At 38.3% G+C, this 16,774-nt stretch overlaps 1 protein-coding gene across 1 annotated transcript in view; it reads right to left on the reverse strand.

Moving 5' to 3' along the window:
* Positions 1-16,774, reverse strand: part of macrod2 (mono-ADP ribosylhydrolase 2) — a 242,127-nt gene that overhangs the window by 99,254 nt on the left and 126,099 nt on the right. The window contains exon 6 of the mRNA XM_077612858.1: positions 592-713. Coding sequence (XP_077468984.1) covers positions 592-713 — 122 coding nt within the window. The remainder of the gene's footprint in view (positions 1-591; positions 714-16,774) is intronic.

Here is a 16,774-nt window from a genome sequence, read left to right on the forward strand (position 1 = left end):
ATTGCTACCTGGAGTGGGTATCATGGCTAAAATGATTCATCATCAGTGCAGGAATTTGTCACAATCACCCTTAATGAAACTGGCACTAATCAGTGTCTCCCGTCTATACTGGCAAGTACTTGCATTGATTGGATTCTGATGAAAATGTGGGGGCCACAGGCTGAGACAAAAAAAAAAGGATTCATGGCTATACTTAGAAAGAGACTGATTTGTAAAGGAGTAACATAAATGATGAGACAGTTGTCAGAATTTACAGATTTTGTTGACATTTAACCATTTAAAGCTGCCATGGTTCAGTGATGTGCAATGTTTAAAGTGAGAAAGCAGTGTCATTTTTACTCCATTCCATTTCCATGTATAGTCTATCTATAGGTATACAGCATATATAGCATATGCACGCTAACCCCTTAAACCTAGGAGTGTGGCTGGCAAATGAATACTATGTAGGCAGCAGATAAAGAATAAAGGGTTGAAGTGGATCTCAGATTTGGATTTCAAAAGTAGCATCTAATGCTCCCTGTCCAAACATCCAACAACAGAAATAATACAATCAAAACAATCAACTGATTGAAGGACTAAATGGCTACTCACCACAGTGCTCAAGCCATACTCCTTCACCAGGCTTAGGGAGTTCTGGTAGCAGGACGTGAGGTCATTGGTCTCGGTGGGGCCCACATGACCTCTGGCCACTGGTCCCACAGTGTGGATCACAACTGTTTGAAAAGGACCAAACACAAAGCTTTAAAAAAAAAAAAATCACCGAGCACATCCAGCAAGGTTATTTGGTTGGCAATTATATATAAAAACATATATCATGTAATAAGAGGATTCAGTATTACTCCAAGTGGTGCCCTGACTTTGTTATTGTTTCCTATCCATTATTTCAGTTCAGTACAAGCCATTTCAGTCCATCAGCGCATCCACTTTTTCCGAGACGCACATACCGACATTTCTCCCATTAACTCTGTAGCCGAGAGCTACAATAACAAATTTTGGAGGGTTGGGGAAAGATTATTTCACAACTGAATGAGTCGATCCAAAAATGCTAGAGCCGCAAAATGATCACTGATGAACTCTATCAGCTTACTCTGACATCATTCCAATGTTCATAGTGTGAAAACTAACCTGCCTAAATTTACTGCAAAATAGAGGTGACCTCAGCAAGAATGGGAGCCTCTTTTTTTATTTCTGCCGGTGAGAAAATCCTTACCAAATGTCTATTTCAAAAGCCACACATGCTTGAAGATTCTCTGCATATAGCATTAGCCGTTAATCCTCGACTAAAGCCTTTGGAAGAAATAAAAAAGGCCAACAGGGCAATACGTCCTACATTTTGTATACAATAATCAGTGGCATTGTTTTACCTTGAAATGCATAAAACACATATCTCAGACAAGTGAACCCTTTGCAAAGTTACATAGTAACTTTTGTTTTTATAGTTGGAAGTAAACACTCCAGACAGATACACAACCCTATAAGGATTTTTTTTCTCTCTCGTCATTTTATATTTTTTGTCCATGTCCATGAATGCCTTCATGCCTAATAGGGCCAAAGCCAAGTGACTCTTTTTGCTGGGCTTTCTGGCAGAACCAGAGAAAGTAATCGAGCTGAGCTGTCCCTGGAGGCAAGTGATCTTTGCTAAGTCTGGATTGTTGCCGATGGATTGGACATGAAATGACCCCTAAACACAGCAACTGTGCGGTACGATCATTTTAGACGTTCCTACTAAAATATTCCTCAGCTCTCTCTACCAAGGGGACATGCACACTTCAAAGACAACACTTTCTTAGCAGCAACAAAAAATGTTTTAATGCTTCATTTAGAACAGAGTGCTGTGCTATTTTCGAGCAGGATTGGCACTTCACGGCCTAATCAATCTTTCATTTTTACTTGGTTATTATGACTTTGAGGTTCCTGCTTTGCATAATCCCATGAGACTTTTTTTCCTGTTACTCGAGTGTAGTGTGACAGCACCTGAAATGTTCCTTCTTGTTGTGTGTATCAATTTTTGGGGTGCAAGACAAAAACAAAACAAAAAACAAATGAAAGAGATCACACCTCTATTAAACAATCCACATTTCAAAAATAAATTGCATGTCTAGTGACACTTAAACGCGAGCATTCAAAGCAATGCCTTCCAGTTTAAATGAATTGGACATCTAACAATGGCATTGAGTGCAAGACAAGTAAAGGAAAACCAAAGAAAATGTAATTTCAAGGATAGTTTATCATTGCAACACACTGGTGAAGAAATCCATTGCTGAACAACCATCAATGTGTTGAATGCACAGATATACTTATTTTACAATTTTCCCAAATGCTTTCATGACCTCTAAATGTTCATATGGCTTTGCTAATATTAGGTCGGCACATATAAACAGATGAATGTTATCTTATTTGCCAAGATGGCGGTGTCCATAAAAATATATTTCATTGTTTGTTTAGTCATTATTGTTTTAAATGTTGCTCATGTGCTATTATCAAGACTGAATATGATGATTCCATGAATGTATTATCATGAAAAAAAACAAATTGATGCAGTAAAAATTATTAGGACATAAATGTTGTACCTTTTGTTTAAATTGTTTGAAGACAGGATAGAAAATGCAGATAAAAACGGATGCTGACATCTAATTAGAATAAAATATGCTACTGGGAATTAGACATAGTATAACAGATTTAGATAATTAGCCAGAAATGTGTCAACCCATGTTGGGCCAAGTGGGTCTGAACTCTGATGCACATCTCTAAAATTACATGCAACTATAAAAATATTGTTCTCAGGGAAGAAAACATGACTTGAAACAGGCATATAATTTACCAGCATAAAAAAGTAGGTTGTGAATGCAAACAACTGCCACTTGACTTGAAGTTGTACAAAACACAAAAACAGCATTTTCATTTGTAATGCGGCATTTTGCTGTGATTACTAGCCGAGGCCCTCTTGGCATGTAGACAGCGGTTTGAATGTTATTCAATGAGGATTACTCAATGAAGTGTGGACACCCACTCGGACATGGAACTAGCGTTGTCATGGTGACAGAGAGTGCCGAGTGATCCTTAACACTTGCCACTGCTCCATTGGAAAAGGCGAGCGTTTTGGAGACCTCAAATCATCTGCCACATGCAGAGCAGAAAGACCCGCTCATGCATTTATATTCCCATCTCTTCCTAAAATATTGAAAAGGGCTGCCTTATTCATACACTTTACTTTCAGTGCGAATTTCCAGTGAGATGTTTCACATTTAAACAGCTTGAAGAGGTAAAGAGCGTGTCAAATGTGTCACATTTAAAAAAAATAAAAGGTGAAGGAAGAAAGCTCAAGTGAGGTGACCACATTAAAATCAGACTAAAAGCACAGGTTAGATTTGTCATTGTTAAGCGATTTCACTCAGAGTGGTAACACCGTAAAACAACTATTTTTCTTTATGTTAATCTGACTTTACATTGCTTGATTACATTGGAATCATTTCACTATCATTTGTTTAGTAATCAGACTTTACATTGAGAGTATACAATAGAATCTGTTCACTATTACTTGATTTTTTTTCCCTAAAGAAAGAGAATAATAAATGACATATCCATGTTGTCATGTTTTCCAATGACAAAGCCATACAAATCCATATTATATGGCCTCTGTAATGGAGGAAACAGTGGCACTTATTTTTCAGGGCTTGCAAGTCAAAAGTAAAAAAAAAAACTGCCGTAAAATGAAGTATTTTATTATTATATAAATGTAATCAGATAATAATTTGAAACCCTCTGAAATAATGTTAGGTTGAAGCTGTGTCTGTTTTAGTGAGTGTACAAATTATGGTTGCTGACTAACAGAACAGCACATTTAAAAAGTAATCAGCTTATCCTTGAAAGAAATTTGTGTTAAAAGGGGCACGTCTATTCCAGCAATTTAATAGGGGCTTTGTTTTCTATTTAGTAACAGAGTGTTCCAAAACCAGATTGATATATTTTTTTAATTAAATGACAATTTTATTTTCCTGAGCAATAAATCTGGTAACTCTACTCACCAAATGAAGTTGTACCAGAAGTTACTTACAGAACTTGAATTTTACGTAAGTAGAGTCGCGTTTTACAAGTAAATGCCCAAATCCATTCTAAGGTTGCCAATAGTACCCACTAAACCATAGGTGTCAAAGTGGCGGCCCGGGGGCCAAATCTGGCCCGCCGCATCATTTTGTGCGGCCCGAGTAAGTAAATCATGAGTGCCGACTTTCTGTTTTAGGATCAAATTAAAATGAAGAGTATAAATGTATATTAAATTACCTGATTTTCCCCTTTTAAATCAATAATTGTAATTTTTTAATACATTTTTCTGTGTTTTTAGTTTTAGTAAATTCTAAAAATATATATAAAAAGCTAAAATAAATATTGTTTTAGATCTATAAAAAAACTGAATATTCAGGGCTTTTAATCCAGTTCTTTTAATCCATTTATATACAAAAAAATCTAAATATTATATCTAAAATGGTCCGGCCCACATAAAATCGAGTTGACGTTAATGCAGCCTGCGAACCAACCTGAGTCTGACACCCTTGCACTAAACCATTTAAAAAGAATAAAACTATGCCAATTTTGTATTATATAAGCGGTAAGAAAGACAACAAAAATTAGGGGTGAGGGAGAACATACTCATTTTCAAAAACAATTTGTATATATATATAAATATGTTTTTTTCTCCATTTTTTCATTTTTTAGATCAAAGCAAGCAATTGTTTTGTCCATTCCTCAGCAAGACACTAAGAAGGTGTATTAAAGCAGAGCTTAGACCACAAAGAGCTTTGTTTTGTTTTGTGTAAAATTAAAAACAAGCACACAAAGACAGTGTATTTTCATCTCTTCAATTGAACATTACCCTTGGATGTTGTTGCTAGTGTGAAATGTATTTGGAGATGACAGCACCAAAATACTTAAGCTTCGTAATAATCATTTGAAAAGCGTCTGCAAGTCTTCATGAATCTGACAAACGTCTGGTTTTATTGCTCCCTCCTTCTATTCCTCCCACCACTTGCCAACTGTGTACAAAACTGAACCCTTTTGACAGTTTCTCACATTTTCAGAGTCTGTGATTACAATGATGTGAAAATATGCCACGGATCGGTAATATTTGTTGGTTGAAGTTAAATTGCTAAAAGAAAATTTGATGTTCACATTTTTCGCGTAGTACTGTACAAACTAATAACAACTCAAGCCAGCCAGTGTCTACCCAAATAATGTTTTTTTGCATTCTTTAATGGATTTTAATGGTTTTTATACTAACTGGCATATGTTGTTGGACTACAACAAAAAAAGAAAATGTCATCACCCTTCTAATATTTTTTTTTTGGTTCTGACAATAGCAAAAGACACAATGCAATCAGGAAAACCATGCACAGCTCATACTGATAAAATGGTAAACCTGGTCATCATGCAGTGACAGCGTTGACAAAGGAAAAAAAATATCTTTTTCATTCTGCAACACCTGGAGGCACTCTACTAAAAAGACTATGATCCCCCCCAAAATGACAGCAGGACTATAGAGGTCCTATTTTTCCCAGAGACCTCCGTCAGCAGAGATAGTGCATGGCCCCATTACGGCTCCATCTGTGAGAGTGACCGGGGCAGCCTCTTGTCTGTGTGCATATCAGCCAACTTCACTAAAGAAGCTATAACAAGGACCCATCCAGCTTGTGTCATTTCACAGGACTGCAGTCCCCCACGTTGCAGTCCTCCCCGCATTCGGGCAATGAAGGATTATCTAGATTGACAGTTCTTTAACTTTTTATATCAAGAAACACTTGAAAAATATAATATGCCTTTCAACTACTTCTCCCTACTTGCTATGGAATTAAGCACCACGATAAATAGTGTTTTTACTTGACTTGATGGATAAAAAACTGAGACCAGTTTTGGATTCCCCCCCAAAAAAGGTAGAAAAAGCTGTGAGACCTAAAAGAATGGAAACTATACTGCAATCACATTGAATTCTGATTTGAAGTATCTTTATCCCACATTCCGTTATGCAATTGCCAACGCTGAGGCTTTGGCATATAATACCCATCTATGTCAATCATTTATTTTGAAAGCTTACAAGCTGCTCTGACAGCAGCAAGATTGCCGTCCATCCTCCTTTGGATTCTCTCTATAGCTCCACTCAGGTGTGAAGTGCTATTTTGAGCTCTGTCTGAATGGTAGCACTGATGTGTGCAATGTTTTTTACTTGCTCACCATCTATTCATGTTATATCTGAGAGCAGCTCTATCTGACTAATCATGTAGTGAAAGTATACGCTTTGTTCCTTGGCTGAGCACTGAAGAGGAGACTTTAACGAAATAAATTAATGGGAGTGAAGTTGACATTCTTAATGGAGTGTAATATCTGAGTCAGTTGGCTTCATTCAGTCACGTTTCCATGCAAAAAGAAAAAACATTTGACTTTAGTAAGAGACTACTTATTCATATATTGTATAACATTTGTTCATTTTTATTTGTTTATTGGTTATATTCATTTGTTACTATAGGCACAACAAATTGTGCATTGCCAGATCTAATGTTAATTTAATACTAACTTTGCCTAGTCATTAATGTAACCAGAGTAGTACTATTCAGCTGATTCTAGCAACTGTGAAACACTGGCTGTATACTCAAGCACATGGCTAAATGGGAGATGCCAGCATTTCACCTTATGCTTCCTGAAGGGAAAGCCGTTTGCCTTAATCCCCCCACCCAGCACTAAAATCCCATCGTAATTGCACTTGATCTCCAGTGCAAAAAACAGATAGGCGCAGCTAAACCATCTACTATGAGATGTTGTCAGCTTTTATACACATATCTCATGGCAAAGCACTTGCACCACATTCATCTAACATAGTACCCTAAATTATCTAATTAAATCAACATTTGTATGAGGGGAAGATCAATGTGTATGCAGCATGTGGCAGTGATTACCAAAATATGTCAAAGAACAAGAGGCTGTTGTGCAAAATTGTTCACTGACATGAATTATACTCGCTGGGTAAGAAAGGGGGGACAACCTCCCGTCCATCATGCTGCTGCTCTTGGCCTAGCACTACTTAGTGTGTGTGTGTTATCCTCCTTCTTTAAAGGGGCCTCCATTTTTGTTAATGATACTGAAACATCAGCCGGCTACCTGTCTCATCAAACGCTAGCCCTAAGTGCACAGTGCCATTAAGCGGAATAAATGCAAGTCCGCTGAGAGATGCAAAGGCTGCTGTTCTTATCTGATGGCATGTGTGTAAAAGAAGCCCAGAAAGTTGCTACGTGCCTACTATTATAAGAAGAGCTCCAGGGAGAGTATCATTTATAGGGTGTCTGTGTTTATGGACATCATTTAAAATCAGTCTTAACAATGTTGAGGGTAAAAAAACATAACTAATCAATTGTCCACTTTTTTAATAGCTGCCATGTGTTGCTGGAAGAAGCCTCAAGAGCTCATTAAAATAGGCCCAATTAACAACATTGAATCTGAAAATAATACAGTCTAGTCTACGTAAGGCATTGACTTATTCTTTGCTATGGTTTTGTGAAGCAGCTTTCCGTGGAAGTGAGCACGCAACATATAAAAGTAGTAATTAAAAGTAAAACATTGACGTGGAAGCAAATGTAATCAAACTTGGATCAGAAAAGTGGGCATAATTGGAATGTATTTCCTGCCTCCGTTGATATGTTGGTAGCCGTGGTCGCTCTTGTTCGTAGTTGATTTGGTTCTTACGGCTACTTCAAGCCAATATCTTTAATTATCACTGCAATAGTTCACAGCACAATGCGATAAAGTTAAGATGAGATCCTGCTTCAAATAGATGACTTTGAGTAGTCTTGTTCATGAGTAAAGAAAGAATGATTAGGAGGTATTGACAGGGGAATTGGTGCTACGTCTGCACTGATGCAGACTCTGCATTACTGAGTTATGGTGAGAAAGGAGATGATGCTAAAAGGCAAGGCTCTCAATTTACCAGTCATTGTAAGATTTCGGGTACAAGCCAAAATAAGTTTCTCTGCAGAGTGTTTGGACTCTTGCACAAATATAAGAGGCTTAGCCATCTGGGACACACTGCCCATCTGCATCAAGAGGAAACCGATGAGGTGGCATGGGCATCTGTTTGTTTCCTGGACACCTCCCTTGTGAGATGCTGCGGGCCCTTCAAACCAGATGGAGGCCCCAGGGAAGAAACAGGGAATTTTGTCGCCACCAATGAAAAAATGTTGGCTTTTCAGGTCTGTGAGAGTCCAGTGTAATCATAACTCCAACGAATATATTTAGAATACAAATAGTCTGCTGGTCTAGAAATATAGCATCATTTTTATAATATGCACTGTTTGATATGGAACAGCTAAGGAACTTACAGCAGTTAAATGATTTATTTGTATTGTTTGTTAACAACACATTAATCCTTTGAGTGACCATGGTATCAGAATTATATTTGCTAGAGTATAAAAAGGGGTCTAGCTTGACCAGATGTGCGTGCACGAGTTTGGATAAGCAGGACTACAGTTAGAGGCCTTCCCCCATGTTGAGCCCAGGACCAACATTTTGTGCCAATACAGCAAAAGGCTTGTGGCAGCACGCTTAATTATTTTTGGCAGAACGAGTCCTGCCAATGCCTGGTGTGCAGTTCTCTCAGGAGGCAGAGGCATGCTGCCATCTGGGGGAGACTACCCCTGCCTTGTTAGCGTAAATCAGAGTACAAGATCTCACAAATTACCTTAGAGATATCTTCAAAACACACACAGATCTGTGGCTATGGAAAGATAAATGGTCCTGCCTGCGCCTTTCATTCAAAATAAATACATAAATGAAAATAACATACCCTAATATTTTCACCTTGCAATACCTGTAGTGGGGTAGAAAAATGGAAAAGTAACCTCAGTGGACTGATGAAATATGAGAGTGTGAACTGGGGGTAAATGCGCTTGCTAGTGTTTTCTTAAAACATCTGCTAAGGTGGGGTGTGACATTGCTGAGAGAGGAAACTGGAAAGGCACAATGACTCCCAGATGAGTTCAAGAGGAAGTTTCATTCTCCTGTGCCCACGTTCGACAAGATGGCATGACAAGTCACCAAATCTATCTCCCTTAGACTAAAGTCCTGAGTGTATCTTCAATCTAAATTCCATTCTCGAACAAAATAGTTATTTTGGTGCCATTGCTATGCTTTAAATTACACACGGGGAAGTCACCGTTTGCTTGGTAATGACCTGCGGCCACAACGGACAAGGAAAACAAATCCTTTAACAGGTGGCAAGTATGGAGGGGAAAGTCACACATCTTGATGATGCCGACAAGACAGGCGGCTTGATGTGCCTTAATGACACATTCTCCCAAATCTCTCATTGTCCATCCCCATAAAGTGACCCGTAAAACAACTACGAACACGCACAAGCCTTCCATAAAACAGACCAACGGAATACTACTATGCTTCACATATCAAGCACAAAGTGAGAAATATTTACAGTGACACTTCACAGATGGCTGGAGAACAGTATAGTGTGACATCTATCCTTTTGTGCTCCCACTCATTGAACTCATTTTTTTATACCACCTCCATTTTTTTTAACCTCGACCCCATAGGGAGATCAGCCATGTGTAGTTTTGTCAGTCTCTGTAGCTTAGCAACTGAGCATTACAGTGAAAGAGACCAGTGCTTGAAGCGGTTGCTAGGGAACTGCTAAAAAGTGTTACCACTTGTGATCGGCGCTCCAATAGATCAGACTCTAATGGTTCTGGTCTGATGGAGTCTCGCCAAGGAGGAGATGAGGGATCACCAGGCAGTCATCGTGCTCCATCTCACCAGCTATACCCTATGTCACAGCCGACAAGTCTCTGGAGTCCCACGCATCAGCACACATAACAACAAGATGAAACCAGCAGCTTTTCCCCTCAATAGCAAACCATTTGCATAGAGGTGGCAACTAAATAATTGAAAGGTGTGGAAGAGAGCAGGACGGCTGCAGTGGGATGAAGGGATGTATGCCTGCCAGCCAAATCCATTAGCCAGACCTTGCTGGGCTGAGGCAGGCAGCTGATGAGAAGGCTATGTTATCGGACACTAAAGGACACAAGGAATGGTCATCACCACTCCAGTGTCTTGCTTCAGGGCGGATGGAGAGAAAAGTGAAAGTGTGGAAAGAGAAAACTCAATTAGAAAGACAAAAAGAAAAGGTGAGGGAAAACGTAGGAAATTATTATTATGATTATTATTATTGCCTAGTAGAAGTGCTTACGTACTAACTTTTAAGCCTTATATTGCCATCAAAAAGAGAAGAGAAAGCACAATGAAAAGAAATGCATTCATTCTATGGTTAAAGATCACTTTAGAGAAAGTCATTCTGAATGAATTTAAGCACTAATAGTGCTTTTTGAAGTTAAATATGCATCTATTGAAAATATTACAGCATAAATACTCATAGATGGATGTTCTCACCTCATGTGCTCTATCTCACTTTGAGTGCATACGTACTTAGCATGCAAAAACCCAGCAGGAATTAAGCTGATAATAAATTGGGTGCTAATGCTGTCGAGCACATTCAGCTCCGGTGTACACAAATTGTACTGCAATTTTCACGTTTTTAAATGCAAAAGGACAAAAGATGTAAATGATTCTTCTTCAAACTGTATTCCTCCCCAAAATGAGAATAATTACTCAGACGCAACCCTTTTTTGTCGGTTGGCTATTATTACACAATCATTTTTGGCTTTTCGGAAAGAGCGGATCTGGTCCAATATAAATGAGGTGTTTTGCACAAAGAAATAGCATATAACGTACTAGTGGCATTGCATCACAATGAGGTTGTTACTGCGGCACTACAGGAAATGCATCCCTGCAAAGTGTTGGAACCTCATTTGCATGCGTTCATGTATAATTCCAGGCAAAAGAGGCAGATCTTGATGTGGCCTAATATGATGTCTGGCATTGCCTAAGACCCATAATTATTTCCCTGACCTGCCCGACAATCATTTCTTCCTCTTGTCTATTGCTCACATAAACAAACCCTCAGGTGCCCACGTTTGTGGTGAGTGTCGTTTGCATGCCGAAAGGTAAATTCTCAACAACTGAGAAGTATTAAAAAGATATATACACACAATTTTTTGACGAGAGTATGTCAATATGCAATATTTCACACAATCACTAACGATGGCTGAAAGAAATCGAGGATATCAATGCAAGCTAGTTTGACCAGGAACAAAAAAGGAATCCAGTAGGAATAAACATAGCAATATTGTATACGATTGAAACCACATTCTCTATTCAAACCTGACATCACTGTTTCAACTTATACTGCAATAATTGCGTGTCGTGAGTAAGGAAATTTTTAGCTAAAGATCCCACTTCTTCATGAATGTAATCAGCCAGAACGTATATCCTTTTTAGCTATAGTGCTGCTACGAAAGCAGTTCTACCTCTCTGGTTTTGAGTTTTCTTTGGTACTTTGAGAGGAATCTTTCCAGCACTGACTCTTGACATTAGCTCGTCATTTACCCTGAGTTGGGCGATACATTAATGTGACCTGCTACTTTTTAGTTTAGTTTGATTAATGGATTAATAATTACCAAGACCATGCCAGCCTCTCTACTGCTCTTCATTTAGGCATGGAATCAGCAGATTAAAAAATTAAAAAAAACTCCCTGGTTGCGCCATCTGTTGGAATCAATAAAGGCTTCAAGCCTCGAGAAAGTGTTCAAGAGGGGCCCAACTAACCCCTAAACTCTATGGCTGGATGACAGCGGCAAGGTTAAACGGACAGTTGTGAAAGAGGAATATTATACCCTGCACGCTAGCGTTAATCCCTCAATTAAATTATAGCTCCCAAGCACACACGCCTTTCCTGGTGCTGCAGCTGCGAAGTCAGAGCAATGTGACTTGTTTGCATACTGTCCACACTTTGTACAGGGGCTTTGTGGAGGATTTGGGCAATAAACAATACTTTACTGAGAGACAACAGTTTACACTGTGTTTGTATACCACAGCTACACATTAAAGGCTTTGGGGATCATGCGTTTATGGAGTGTGGTCTACATACACAAAGAAGCCCTCAAACGATGGGTACGCTCAATCTGCATGCCATGTTTTTACAGTGTGCTCACTCAAGCGTGTGCATTAATAGTGTCAGCAACACATGGTTGAAGGGTAGGCAGGGCTATATTTTAGTCTAGAAGGGCAATCTTTTTTTGTTAGAATTATTATTTTTTATTGTGGATGCCAGGTCTCTATGGGATAATAATTTTTTTAAACAACCGAAAATAGTCAGTAGCACTTTTAAGCGATAATCTTTGTATTTTGTCCTGGCTTCGTCGATGCGGCCCTACCAATCATTTGAAAATGGAACTGTTGAGGTCCTTTTTCCAGTCCAGGAGGTGATAACTTTTGAATTTCGCTCATAAATAACCACACAAAAAAGGCACAAAAGCTCAGAGGGTGAAGTGTTATCACGTCGGAAATAACATTAAATGTCTGCATTTCTCACAAGCCCTTAACATATCTCACCTGAGCTTAGTGGAGCAGCCTTCAAAAGATTGTGGCTGTGTGGGCTTTTTACACATCTAGATTTTTTTTTTTACCCATTCATAAAGGAAGTATAAATATGATGATATGTTTCAGCTGAATCTAGTGATCCAGAAGCCTTGCAATGACTAATTGTTTTAACAGACTAATAAAACTGTGCGGTCACTCATAAATCCAAATGAAATATCTTGGGGGCTGAACCGCAGTTTGACAACAGTTTACTAGAAATTAATAGGGAAATACTTGGGCCGAGCGATGGTTTCCACGAGGGCTTACCTAAAAATAAGGTGAGGTGACTGAATGCTTCTCAAAACACATGTGACTGGTATAAACAATGTCTTTAGGGCAACAAGACTTGAGTGATCATTCATCGTTTCTTAAAAACGGAATGGAATTGAATCAGGTAAAAACGACAAGTGTCCTCAAAGGTAATTGACATTTTGGGAAAAATATATATATATTCAAAAAGATCACATTAGTATATTGAAGACAAGAAAAAAAAATCGCACTATGAGTGAATAATGCAAACTTAAACAAGGTTAGACATGTAGCAAAGTGGATGTCAAAACTGATTGTAACCCACATTTTTCAGTCCAGGCATCTACATATCACTCTTTAACAAGGATATAAAGAACATTTTCCCCCTTCGCCTTACAAAGATACACACAGCAACAGCAACAATGAAGGATACACAAAAGAAAATCAGTGGACAAAAAAAACACGGACAGATTTTGGTCTTTCTTCATTTTTACGTGAGCTAAAAAAACATCTAAGTCTTCTGCTATGTACACAAAAGGCTTACTTTTCGTCAGATGTTCCTAATTAATGCATATTATTAGCAAGTTGACTAAATCCTATTGGCTTACTAGATGATGACACTATGTTGTCACTCTAAGCCAGCAGGTTTCTACACAACTGGCTGGCTTTCAGTGCAAGCAAGGCCAACTTTGCTTTGTGTGTGTTTTTTGTTTTGTTTCTTACTCCTCGACTCTCAATAGCATGTTTAATGAGCTGAGGTGTTGTTCCATCAATGCCTGTGCTGTTTTTCCTCTGTCTATTCTCCAACAAATGTTTGTCTGCTGACATTCTCACAGGCAGTGAAGAATAAAACAAGTCTTATTTGAAACTACAACAGTCAGACACATTCACTGTCATTTACTCAATGACATGATACAGACCAGACCAAATTAATCCGTTTAGAAAGAATCACATGATATAATCCTGAATGCAAATTAGTTTGGAATGTCGTACAAAAAAGAACGAAACAAAGATCCAACCAAATAGATCTCATTGAATCTTGTAAAATTGAAATAAAGTCTTGTTTTGTAAGATTTTTAAGACATTCTTCAAGATATTAATATGAAAGAAAGCCCATTTTTCTTTTCTCATTTTGCCTGTTTGTTCCATGCTTCCAGTCAAACGCATCACTCTATGAAACAGGACAAATGAGCTTCTATTAGTAGACAAATGGCTTCTTCATGCATATACGGTCAAAATCAATCATTAATAATGACAATTTGTCAAGAGTAACAGCTAAGTATTCATCACATTACACAACACTCCTTTCCCTAGACAGGTGAAGATTTTCCTATTATTAGGTCAAGCTTGTGATATCACCTAATGTTATATGATAGATTATCCAGAGGATAATACATAGTTGAGTTGCCACTTAAATAAGCATATATAATAAATACGAGCCTTAATAGCACACAAATGAGATTGCGTAAGATGGAAGCCATTTCATCCTCGCACCAATTTTACGACACTGCTCTTCTTTATGCTCCAAACTATCTCAAACTGTGCAATATGTGACTAATTGCTAGATTTTATCAAGGCATAAAAGCGCCTTGAAGAAAGTTAAGTGCCATTCTGCAATGACCCAGCCACAGTGATCATGTGTCTCTGACATGAAGCCTCTGTTCAAACAAACCCTGTAAACAACATTAAAACACTAGGGACTATAAAAGACTTTTATGAAGTAATGAGGCACCTTTTACGGTTTTAGCAAAAAGGATCCTAAAATGTTTGCTTTTATGCCTGCATGAGGTCCTACAAGCAGAAGGAGGGGGTTCACTGTGTACACCTCAACAGATGTGTTGCCATGTTTGGAATGCTGCTTCAACATCACATAACAACACGAGCACACAAAGTCTGTCACTTGATAAATCCTTTACTACAGTTACATACACATATTTTGGGTCAGACTTTTACAAAGGCGCCGGCCGTTGCATGTTTTCTTGCCTTCATGTGCTTTAAAACAGGAGATTTTTCATGTGGTGATGTAGTACTAATTTGTCAGCTGTCCTATTATGAGCAACACACAATGTTTGTCATTGCAGTGCTAGCAGAATTGTTTTGCTTTGTGTAAACAATGACAGATCTTGATATTTATGCCAGATACTAAATATAGTAACATTTATTCTACTGTGTCTCTGCTTTAACAATAAATACCTATACAGATCAGTTGGTTTGGGAAATGGAACCTATTCGAGCTAACGGTCCGCAAGAGGTGCTGTAAACCCAAAGCTTGTTCACCTAGTAATTAAAAGGCCGAGGGAAATCTGAATTCATATTTATATTTACATAAACAGGCAACTTCTAGCTTTAAAATAACCACAATGCCTATCCATGAGGTGTTTACCAGTTATTACCGCTCATTCCAAAACTAGCTGCCGAATCAGACGATTCTGAAATGGCCCAATTTCAGCCCGTACACAAATAAGAATGAATAATAAATAAATAACTGTGATGGAAATCACTTTTACAGTATTTTGGAGGGGCCATTTATCATTGTCACTAGGCCTATACAGTCCATATGCCCCCAAGATGTCCCATTTCACCACCAGTAGTTTGGACAGCATACTCATTCATTTATAGAAGAGCCTGTCAACTTTGTGCTATTTGCAAATGTAAATGTCCCCAAGATGAAGTGTTTCAAGGAATAAACTTGCTGTGACAGGAAAACAGGCAATTAGATACGGTCATTTTTAAATAACAACAATTGAGATAGTGGAAGGTCATTAGCACTCGCATTAGTTTAGGGTGCACAGTGTAAAGAAAATACTTTATCTATATCTATATATAGTACATATACACACACATACATGTAATAATAAATGATTAAAACTGTGCTCTTGTGTGTGGTGACTGAGTACCACTACAAATGTATAATTAGCAGTGACATATTTAAAAGTTTTAAGGGTTCTCAGAACTGAAATACCACTGTTAAGATCAATTTCAGAGTAACGTGGGAGGAAAACTTGAGAGTCCTTCAACTGACTGCAAATTCAAATCATTCACTCTTTGAATATTCTCAGTGGTGTACCTACTTGTTTCATCTGAATTATATGATTGGCACACAGCCTTGCTTCCAAGCACCGGAAATTCAGGGCAGTTAGTTTATATTCTAGTGTTGCAGGGTGGATAGTGGGAGAGCACTACCTGTTACTGTACCAACTCATAAAAGGCTGTTATTAGAGACCCATGCAGTTAAGGTAGCAACCCCTATGGAGGAGCAGGTTTCCTTGAGTTTGATTGGCAGATTCAGCAATACGCCAGGGGCACACACAATAAGATCTTTTTGAGTGCTACGGCATTCTACTCATCACAAAGTGTACACAGGCACAACCCCTGGATTTTATGTTGGATGGAGGCAATGTACTTTGTTTGGTTTGAAGAGTTTAAATAGGGGAGCATGAAATGTGAAGGTGAAGTTAACTACCGTATTATCCTGACTTTTGAAGGTAAGTGCTTAAAACAATAGCTATCAAATCACAGCCACATCCTCCCTTATAATAACAACTTCCACATACTGAGGATAATTCCCATCGACATATTAGGACTCAATCATCCCTTGCAAACACTCTAACCAATAACTAATAAACATAACTGTTGGAATTATTGTAAATAAGTTATCCTGATTTTAGTTTAGACTATTGAAATGTTAGTTAATAGAATTGGGGATGTCTTGACCCCCTGGAAAAGTTTCACCTTATTCAACAAAGAGGAACTACCCAGGGGGGCGGACGCCTGTTTGTTTGTCTGTTTTGTGAGGGTTGCAAGATATCAGGAATAAGACTATAAAGATGTTATCTTGAAGGGGCATATGGTCATGATCAAAGAATCTTTGGTAACTGGGAGAGAACTATCTCTCCCTTGATCAGCTTGAAACTTCCTGTGACTTAGACACTCCCAAAACACAATAAGAGAATAGGCGAGGGGAGATTTTCTTCAGAGTGTTTTGGAGAGCTGTGAGAGTGAC

The sequence above is a fragment of the Stigmatopora argus genome, chromosome 11 (assembly GCF_051989625.1).
Source record: "Stigmatopora argus isolate UIUO_Sarg chromosome 11, RoL_Sarg_1.0, whole genome shotgun sequence".
Classification (NCBI taxonomy): domain Eukaryota; kingdom Metazoa; phylum Chordata; class Actinopteri; order Syngnathiformes; family Syngnathidae; genus Stigmatopora; species Stigmatopora argus.